Genomic DNA, 11,081 nt, shown 5'->3' with positions numbered 1-11,081 from the left:
CTAATATGGATCCTTGAGGAACACTACTTAAGATATGACTTGGTTCGGATATATGTTTACCCGTGCAAACAACCTGGTGTCTGTTTGTGAGATACAATGTGAACCAGGCAACTGAGTTTGGAGAAAACTTGTAGGCTGAAAGTTTTTTAATGAGCACCGAATGGTCAACCAAATCGAATGCTTTTTTAAAATCAATGAAGATTGCACAGTAAGTTCACTTGATTCTACTGCTAGTAGCCATTGGTCTATAAGTTTTGTCATTGCAGTCTGACATGAATGATTCTTTTGAAAACATGATTGTGATCTATGGAGGAGTTGGTACTTGTCAAGATATCTGAAAATATGCTTGCTGACATGTTTTTCCATAATTTTTGAAAGTACGGATAGAACAGATATGGGTCAATAGTTGGATGGGTCATTCTTTTCATTTCCCTTATAAATTGTGAATACTTTTGCTAACTTCAATGACTCCGGGAATTTATTGGAAGTGATACTACAGTTAATTATTTCTTTCAACGACTCTGAGATTGATAAAGCCGACATTTTCAGAGTTTTGGGGTGAATTCCATCTAGACCAGCTGATTTGTTTGTGTAAAGTTTATTTATAATATCAAAAGTGTCATTTATTGTTATTAAGGGAATGTTGAAACTAACATGATCGGGTACCCTTTCATTCACGAATTTAGTAAGTTTGTCTAAATTAGGCTCTGTATTCTTAGACCTGTCAAGCCTTTGGGAGATATTAGTAAAAAAATGGTTCAGCTGTTGCTGTCAAAGTGCTGGCAACGAATGATTCCTATAATATCAATATGAACAGCTTAAAGAAGAAGAAGTTCTTTAAATGCATGTATGCGTGAATGCAAACGTAGCATCACAACTCCTATGCAGAACACATGTACTAAAATAACATCCTTGCAGAAAACACATTCTTAGATATCTTGTTATAAAAATTTTAATTTAAGTGTGTTCCCTCACAAACTCACACACTTTTTCATAGGATAGGAGAGTAAAACACTTTTTAAGACACAGCCAAATATCTGTCAGAGAAACTGCATTTAAATTCTGGGTGAGAAAGAGATTTCAAGAGGAGAAACAACCTAATAAAACAAGAATAACCATTGTGCATAGAAGAACATGTATTAGAGATTGGATACAAACATTACTTTTTAATATTTTAATTCTTTAATCAGCAACAATCACTGTAAAACTGTCAGAAAAAAAACAGAAACAAAAATGCACTGCAAACTTCCGTCAACAGACCAGAGTACACAAATACAACCAAAGTAAATGTTATATAAATATACACAAAAATACATAAAATGATGTCTGCAGATATTCAATGAATAATTTATTTTTCAAATAACAAGCAAAAATATCGCAATCCAAGTCAAAGGCTTCACAAATTAGTGTGGGTGTAAAATGTTAAACTTTCATTGAATCTGCATGAAAGTAAGGAGTGGGAAATGTGTTTTATTATGTTGATTCATATTAATCCTGAAAACAAAACATATAGTGATGAAATTCTGATATCACTGCTGTATATAGTCAAACCTGTCAAAGTGCCACACTTGGGGAAAGGCAAGTTTCTGCACACATTTTTCTGAACAAATACCATGCACCTAATTAAGATTGTTTTATGTGCACTATTGGGGGTCCTGGGTGGCCATGTGGTCCGAAGTGCTCACCTTTACCCATAAGTACCATCTCACCTCTGTCCATACTCAGGCTTAGTTAATGTGAGGAGGTAAAAAAGCTTGCCAGTAGCTTCCCTTGGGTTAATGGTTCTTTTTGAGGTTTTCCCCAGATTCTTCCTCCACAAGCTATACTGGCTGCCATGTGTAGACTATTATGTATTACATTAAACCCCAAACAATAAACATTTAACAAAATCATAAAATACATATTTGTTGTTCTCTCCCAAATGTATATTCCACCAAAATTACTTTACCTTGCTCATTTTAATTCATCCTATAAATTAAATCATCACTGACTTAACTAATGACTAATCCCAGTTTGTTTTGTGCACAATGAGAAAATAATAACTTCACTACTGATTGACAGCTTACATATGACTGTAAACTAAAGGAATTTCATGTGTATAAATTAGGCTTGAAACCAGCTGTTCAAGTTTCAAAAACAATATCTGGACTAGACAGTTCTCATTTTACTAAGATCAAAAGACAGTTGTTTTATGTGACAGGCCTCTCATGAATAGGAAATTAAAAGCTGTATGTGGCTCCTTTTTATGACCCATGAACTGAAACCTTGCATGCCTTTAAAGACAAGTTTTCAATACTTAACAAACTCATGACCCTTATAAAAAGGGATGCAATTTGTATCTCTGCTCAGAGATGAATTATGTTCTCAAAATGGGTCAAAATATCTTGCTTACACTTAATAACCCCTTAGATTTAAGTATGCCTGACTAACATTTCTGCTGTGACTACATGACAACTTTTTCCACTAGTCAGCAAATGAATTCTTAAGCCCTCTCCTGTAAAAAAAAACAAAAAAAAAAAACTGCCTCACCTTCCTGCCTGAGATTTTGACTCCTTTGAGTTATTGTGACTCAAGTATGGTGATGAAAAGTGAGACATGATATGTTTACAGAAAAATTCACACGATATTCTTTCATATAAACAAAGTCTTGCTCATCAAAGAAAATTTAATTTGCATACTTACTGGTCCCTGTCAATATGCTCATGACCACTGTTGTTTAGGAAACACCTGGCTTTTGACTGTATAAGGCATGTGACTGCTTCACATGGACATCAATACAGAAAATTTTTGGGGGGTGGGGGGGAATGGGGTCATTATAATGGCAATTATGACCCTAGGACAGGTTTGACTAATTGCAAAAACAATAATGTTAACTAACAGATCAAGAAATGAGTCATCAAATAGTTTCCTTTCCAATGAGACTTTCAACTTACTCAAGAATACTGGGAATCTCTTTATCTAAAGGTTTAATGAAGCATACCCTGATTTCTACAAATAACAACAGGGAGCATTTGTATAACTCCTATTTCACACTTCATCCAATTTACATCTAAATTTACCATTCTGAAAATCTCATGCAAAGATTAGGACAGTACAGATGTCATTATCTGGCCAGTGTCTTTTACAAATGAAAAAAATTAAACAATATCACTCGAACCTGGCATACATAACATTGACTATTTCAAAGCACAGGTTTGTCTGGTATTGTAAAAACACAAGCCTACCAAATTTTGTTAATGTTATGTATTTTAACATAGTATAAAAAGTTTTATTTCCAAATATAAAGCAGAATAAAGTGCAATATCTCTGGTTCATAACAGATCATCCAGGGCCTGCATGACAAACCTATTTACCAAGTTTAATCCAAATTGGAAAAGAAATATAGTCTCTATGTCTTGAGAGGCAATCAGCCATCAGATGCAAGCTGGTATCATTCATCTCACTTATCATCTCAGAAAATGATAAATATCAGCTTATTTACCAAGCAGGAGCAAAATCCAATTGAAATCTGACCTCTCAAGTGATAACGAGCTCAACTAAATTAGAAAGAAAATTACCTCATAAATATGCATAGATCTTGCTCATATGTACACTCTTCAAACATCCTGATGATGTGACATGATTTAACACGTTTCATAAAATTATGATTGGCTAGATGTTGACAAGCTCAGCCAATCAAATGCAAAATCACATTCAATATGATGCCTGGATTTTGTTCATAATCATACTATTGATGGTTTATGAATATTTACTAAGTTTGACAAAAGTTCTATCCAAAATGGCTAAAGTGGTGAAAAATTCAGTTAATCAAATGCAAGATCACCTCATAAATATGCAGGTCTCACTCATAATAAAACTCATCCAACATCTGATGATATCTGCAAAGTGACCAAAATTGATCAAAATCTGTCAGAAATTCTGTCTCTGGAATGCTAAGAAGCTCAGTTAATCCAATAAAAGATCTCATTTATAATAAAACTTATTGGATATCTTGATGACATAAGCCTTTTTCCCAAGTTTGACAAAAAGCTAATCAGAACAGAGTTAATCAAGTACTGACAAGCCCAGCCATTCAGATACAGTATCACCTGATTAATATGCATGGACCTCACTCATAAATGTACTCATCCATGAACTTGATGGTTTAAAATTTGATAATAAGTTTAATCAAAATCTATCAGAAATATAGTTTTGAGAATTCAAACAAGCTCAGCCAATCAGATGCAACATCATCTCATTAATATGTATGAATCTTTATCAGTATCAAACATGTACAAGATCTTTTTTATGTAAACTCATAATCCAAGTTTGATCAAAACTGGATCAAATGTATGACTTCCAGAGTGGCAACAAGCTCAGCCAATCAGATGCAATATCACCTCATTAATGTGCACAGATCTTGCTCATTATTGAAATCATCAGATCTTGATTAAATAAATCCATGTTCAAAATTTGATCAAAGTCAAATCGTGAATGGTAACAAGCGAATGTTAATGGACATATGATGCACAATGCACTGATGCAGGGTCATACCACTTACTCTTATGTCCAGACAGCTAAAAAGAAGAAGAAAAAAAGAAACTTAGAAACTTACAATAACCATGGTGGCAAACATTGGCCAAGTCAACAAACCACAGTTTTTGCTAACACATCACAGCTTTTGCTAATAAAAAAAAAAAGGTTTAATATAGTAAAATATGCACCTCAGGTACTAATACTGACTATCTTGATAAAACTGACTATTGCTTTAATTAATAGTTTGATGATATAATTAAATTCATCCGATAGTTAAAAATTATCCCAGTACAACACACTTTTTGCAAGATGGAACTGTGAGACTGAAGCTGACGAAATGGCAAGACCACACCTACTAAATAGCATTGTACTGTTTTAAAAATCTAAGACATACACCTGAAAATTTTACCAATTTTTTTTTATTACAGTAACAATCTATTTATAACATTCTATTTATAACGAAAAATTCATAAAAATTGGTTGAATGATAGTGAAGCTGTAACCATCTGCATATGTATATATTACATGGTAAAATTAGCCAAGGTGTCAGACCATTAGTTCTATGCAACTAGTCTAATTTATAGTCAGACATACCTTTGCATCGCAGACATTATTACGTAATAAATCAAATTGAGTCCAGCTTGAGAATAGGCAGCATTCTATTGGACAATCGAATAAAGAATGCTAAATTACAGCTGATGGTGCGTAGGTGCAGCTTGGGGATTCAACAGTTAGAGGTCTCTACTTAAGTTTTATAGCACTATCATAAACAATAAAACAGTTTTTAAAAAAATATTCATCAACATTAAATATGTAATTATGCTAAGACTGATCATATAATACTGATGTGTTAGTAAAATGTAAATAAACAATTCAACAAATATATTGCACACAATCACTGCAAAATTAACACTTCTGTATAATGCCAATTCATGCATAGGTGGTTTATCGACAATTCTACACTACAGTACAGGTAACAAAAATATGAATTCTTGGCATTTTAAAAAATAAGTTTCATCCATGTATTTCTAATGAAACAAGCACTGCAAAATGTACAGAAACTTCATGACCCCCCCCCCGAAAATGATGAAACATCAGAATTTAACTAAGATAAGAGGTAACACTGCACGTGTCACCATTCTGAATGGTGAATAAAGAATGATGAGATATGTGTGAGTTTAATAAAGTTACAAATGAGTCATAATACAGATGCCCTCCCCCCATCTCTATATGATTCAACTGAAGGGCCATAATTTCATTCCTTTTGACAACAAACAAAAAACAAAACAAAAAAACCTGAAGATCCTAATATAAAGCTTAATACCAAATTTAGTTTCAATCTATCAATCCCTTGAAAAGTTACTGAGCAGAAATGAAATATGCAATGTATATGATGTAATGGAATGATATATGGCATAACAGGATGGAAGGATGTCACATGAATGTTACAGGTAATGCAGCTCAACCATATATGTTATCATGTAAGTTGAGTCCAACTACAAGCAACAAAGATCCTGATCTGCCAGCACAATGTGTGCCTGCAGATAAGGGTTTATGTTGTTTGTTGAACTGATTTGTCCTAACAAACTGTAAAAAAAAGCCAGATCTGCAGGTGCATTATGTGTCAGCAGATCTGGGTCCATGCAGAAAGCAACTGGATCAGACTTATATGTGAGTATGTATGGTAAATCATCATTAGTTATGTATTGACATTAGACCATTGTAACTGGCTACCACCATTCCAGCTGATTAATATACTGATGTCATCATGATTTTGTAATTTGTTTTTAACGTCACTAGAGGGGTCCAGGGTGGGTGAGTAGTCTAAAGCCCCTGCCTTTTCTGACCATCTCACCTGTGATCACATGGATTTGAATCTCGGGCTCTGCCATTGTGGATAAGTGTTTTAAAATTGTTTTACAACCAGGATCAAATTTTGGGGGAAACCCTGGTGCTCCTTACTAACTATAGTATTGGCTACATTCAGTGACATGGAATTTTGGGGAAAAAAGGCTTGCTTTCACCAGAATGAAAACGTGCATTGTGTCTGGTGATTGCTCTTGGTATTTTAACTGAGTGTACTGTACTTTGTTTAATGGCAGAAGAGGTTTTATGTCTGATATTTGACTGGGTATATTGTATTTTGCTTCAGGCAGAAGCAGTTTTATGTACAATATCTGACTTGGTTCATTGTAGAATGAAGAGGTTCTACATCTGGATAATCGACAGATTCCATTGTACTTTGATTTAGGTAGAAGAGGTTTTATGTGTGGCATATGAATGGGTCCAATGAATTATGTTTTAGGAAGAAGAGGTTTTATGTCCGATATAAATAATCTAAATCATCTTCAAGTTAGACTGGGATAGTGATTGCATGTGTTCTACAATTTGATTTCCAAACATACAAATTCACTGTGGGTGGGCATACAAGTTAACTATCGGTGCACTGTGTAAAGTTGCACATGCTGAACTGATCTTTTTGGCATTCAGTTTACATTGTGACATCGTATGTGATGAGTTAATTTCTGGAAACTGCTTTTACATATTTATGTTATCTTCTCTTCCCTCTATTTATGGGGTAGATTTGTACTGGTACAAAACAATTTTCATTATTTTTCATTTAAAGAATGTTAAAACTGCATGATGCCACCATATCAATTATCATTTTTTGGCACAAGGGAATGCAGCTTTTTACTGATGCCAGAATGTACAAAACCTATCAATTGAATATTCATCTCAGCCTGGTTGATTTGGTCAAAATTACTTCAATCCAAGTCAATGCTGAACTTCACCGAAAGCCAATGCATGTAAAATATAATTTTTTAAAATAAAAAAATAAAAAGTGGAAAAGGCAGCCATTGCAGATGCTAACATCTCAAAGACATAAAACACTACAATGACTAAAATTAATAACACTGAAAACTCTCTCTGCATTGAAAAAGCAACAATTTAAAATAAATGAATTTCAAATACAAAATATTTTGTACATATGAAATCAACATCAAAAAGTTTTTGATTTTTATTCTTACTTTTTCTATGATGAACAATGAATAACAACTGCAAACAACAAAGACCCTTATCTGCTGTCACATAATGTGCCATCAGATAAGGGTCTATGTTGTTTGTTCTACTGATTACACCTAACAAACTGCAGAGACCCTGATCTGCTGGTACATAATGTGATGGCAGATCTGGGTCTATGCAGTTTGCAGTTGGATCGGACATACAAGTGAGTATGCATGGTATTGGCAAGAAAGAGTGCAAAAAGTCTTCTATCATATTCAAGGTTCGTTCATGAATAAATCTGTGTAATAATACTGACATGTCTGATGAAAAATTCATCCCATGGAAATTCATCCTAGGAAAATTCATTTTTGACTCACAAGCTAATGAGATGAAACATAATCACCTGCATTGTAAACTGTAATAATAATAAAAATACCAGCAAAGAAATAACATTCTACAAGTATTTCTTTGTTCATTACATCACAACAATAAAACTACATATTTTCCCTTGTATTTCCATTAAATATTTCTAAAATAAATATCAAAAGATTGCCTTAATTATGTCAACAGCTAATTAGAGTTGAGTATGATTAACATCTTCAATCTTGAGAGAAGTTTATGTCATCCCTAAATTTATTTTGGTCCCATTGTCCCTATGGGAACAGAACTCTTTTGCAGACGGCCTGCATCATAGATTAGAGGTTCACCTCTTTTGGCAGTGTATGTGTCCTGATGAGTTGTGCTGAAGGCCATGTGGTCACTCTTTGGGGGAAATAGGTGAGATTTTTTTAGCTGCAAATAGAAACAGAAATTTTTTATATAAAAAAAGCCACACCCACAGCTGAACATTACAATGACTACAAAGTAGAACACCCACAATCTGAACATATCAATGAAGGGTGTGATAGTGATGGAGTTATGTAATTATGATTTTTATGGATTGAAGTTGTACAAAAAATAATTAAAAGCATATGAAAAATTAAAGACAAAAAAGCGACTTCATTTCCATATGACTCATGTATTGCAAATTTAGTATCTATTGGTGCCAATACTAATTAATCAGTCTCCTCCTTTTACCTACTATCAATCAATATCTGTATTTGTTAAACATGGTGTTCAGAGTGACTTAGTGGTCCATATCCAAAGTGATAACTTCATTTGATATGATTACATATATCTTTTGTTTCTGTAACTTCTTGAAAAGACAGTATGGGTCCAGGTCAAATTACCAGTAGTATTATGAAAAATAATTACACTTACCTCATATTATTATGAGAAAAATGACTTTAACTCATGTTTTATTAGAATAAAATGATATTAATCTAATGTATAATGAGAAACAATGACTTTAATCTCATATACTATGAGAAACAATAGCAATAATCTCATATACTATGAGAAAAATTATCACAACTATTAAGAAAAAACTGACATAAATCTTGTGTGTTATGAGAAGAAAAAAAGACAATATTTTCATATCCTTGTGATGTGGTTCTCGAATGAGTACTTATTAGTTAATACCGATTAAGAAGCATAGCCAGATTACCTGTAATCCTTTCACCTAACCATCAATATAAATATATTTCAGGGAAAAGAAACTACCATATATTTATTTATAAAATGGATTCAACTCTAAACTGCATAATGTGCCAGCAGATCTGGTTCTATGCAGTTTGTAAGGTGTAATAAGTGGAAAAAAAAACAGACCCTGATCTGCCGGCACATTATAAAACAGCAGATCAGGGTCTATGTTGATTGCAGTTGGACCTGACTTATAAGTGAGTATATACTATACATGAATCATGAAAATGTATTACCATATATATCCAACATAAAGTCCATTCCTGACGATATGCACATACCAGTTCAAATATAGGCACATTTCTATGAAGCATATATATATTTATGTCTGATAATAAGCCATATATATATATATATATATAAAGAATACAAATCATATGGCAAATAACAGTCCTTTCAAGTGCACTGGATTCAGCAATGGATCATGTTTGTCAGGGATTGATTAAGATAAATGTAATAAACCGACTACGAACAGTGCAAAACTAGTATCTAGCTAGCCTAAGTGCTTTTGACTCTTAATGAGTCTTTTTCAAAGGCAAATACAAAATATAGACAAGACAAACAAATAAAACAGACAAGCCGTTATCTTTGTAAAACTTTACATGACTATGACTTGTAGTGGATGCTGGAAGATATTTTATATTGACCAAGAAATCGATGAGTCATAGCTATATTGAATGATCAGACTGCTGTTTAGACTTAAATTAAATTGGATTAAAAGGGGGCATTCTCCAAAAGCGTATCATTGTATCCTACTAATTGGTCGTTGAATTATTTGCATGTATCACTTATCCAGATAACTTCGTTTTAAGAAACAATCCAAATTACCAATTTGCAGCTCAGTTTAAGAATGAAAAGTCATGTATTTTGAATTATGGTCTTTTTTTATTACATAAATCTTTTTTATGATTGATAGAAAGAAAACTCATAAATAAACATAATGCAACAGAAATAAAGTATAATTATTATTACATTTTCAATAACCACAGGGTTGGGGATGGTCTTTCCTTGGCGAGGATTCTGATAATCTGAGTGATGTGTTGTGCTGCTAACCTCATTTTCTGTGGAAAAAAAGAACTCATCTGTTTCATTTTAAAAAGTAATGCATTGTGAAATATACTATTCATAACTGAGAATATTTTTTACATATCACAAATATTCAATTGTCCATAAACATATCCAAAAGTTTTTATAATCATGTACAATAATTCTGATTTTGTCACTGGCATGCACAACTGTAAATATGTTCAAAATCTCAAGACAAGAAGCAAGTAATAAATGCAAAATCATTTTTTTTCAAACAAAATATATTAAATCTAAGGAAGAAAGTTATGGAACCTTTTGTAATAAATATCAAAACTTTTTAAAGTCTGAATGTTTAATTTATGGAAGTCATGTCAAAAGTACCCAAACATTTTAAAAAGAATAAAGAACATTGCTGCGGGCTTTTACTGTTGTAAGCAGCTATGTGACAGGGCAAGATATGATATGCAATATTATATTCATACAAATACAAATATGATGGCTTATGTGACAGGGCAAGATATGATATGCAATATTATATTCATACAAATACAAATATGATGGCTTATGTGACAGGGCAAGATATGATATGCAATATCATATTCATACAAATACAAATATGACAGCTATGCAACAGGGCAATAAATGATCTGCAAATTGATATTCCTACAAGCAAAAATATGACAAAAATGTAGATTAAAATTCTAAAATGAAAGAATTCATCATTTGTTCTGACATAATTTAAAAGCTTTTATTGTATCCACAAAGTCATAGAATCACTCCTGCACTTTTCATGTGGAAAGTAAAACTGTAATGTGACCAGATGTTCTAGATGTCCTTGCCAATAAAGAGTCAATTCAAGAACCAGAGGTTCACGATGCAAATTCAAACTTCTAAGCCAAAGAAGCAAAACATTAGTCACTTTTGAACAGGAAAAAAATGAAAACAGAACCAGA

At 32.8% G+C, this 11,081-nt stretch overlaps 1 protein-coding gene across 1 annotated transcript in view; it reads right to left on the bottom strand.

Moving 5' to 3' along the window:
- Positions 1–1,151: 1,151 nt before the first annotated feature.
- LOC149801366 (stabilizer of axonemal microtubules 5-like) overlaps positions 1,152–11,081 on the bottom strand; it is a 46,534-nt gene continuing 36,604 nt past the window's right edge. The window contains exons 7-8 of the mRNA XM_089955433.1: positions 10,075–10,163; positions 1,152–8,313 (exon numbers count right to left, since the gene is read on the bottom strand). Coding sequence (XP_089811559.1) covers positions 8,155–8,313; positions 10,075–10,163 — 248 coding nt within the window. The 3' untranslated portion in view covers positions 1,152–8,154. The remainder of the gene's footprint in view (positions 8,314–10,074; positions 10,164–11,081) is intronic.

The sequence above is a fragment of the Sinohyriopsis cumingii genome, chromosome 4 (genome assembly GCF_028554795.1).
Source record: "Sinohyriopsis cumingii isolate HCF-2022 chromosome 4, ASM2855479v2, whole genome shotgun sequence".
NCBI lineage: Eukaryota > Metazoa > Mollusca > Bivalvia > Unionida > Unionidae > Sinohyriopsis > Sinohyriopsis cumingii.
This window is presented reverse-complemented; position numbering and strand designations above follow the sequence as displayed.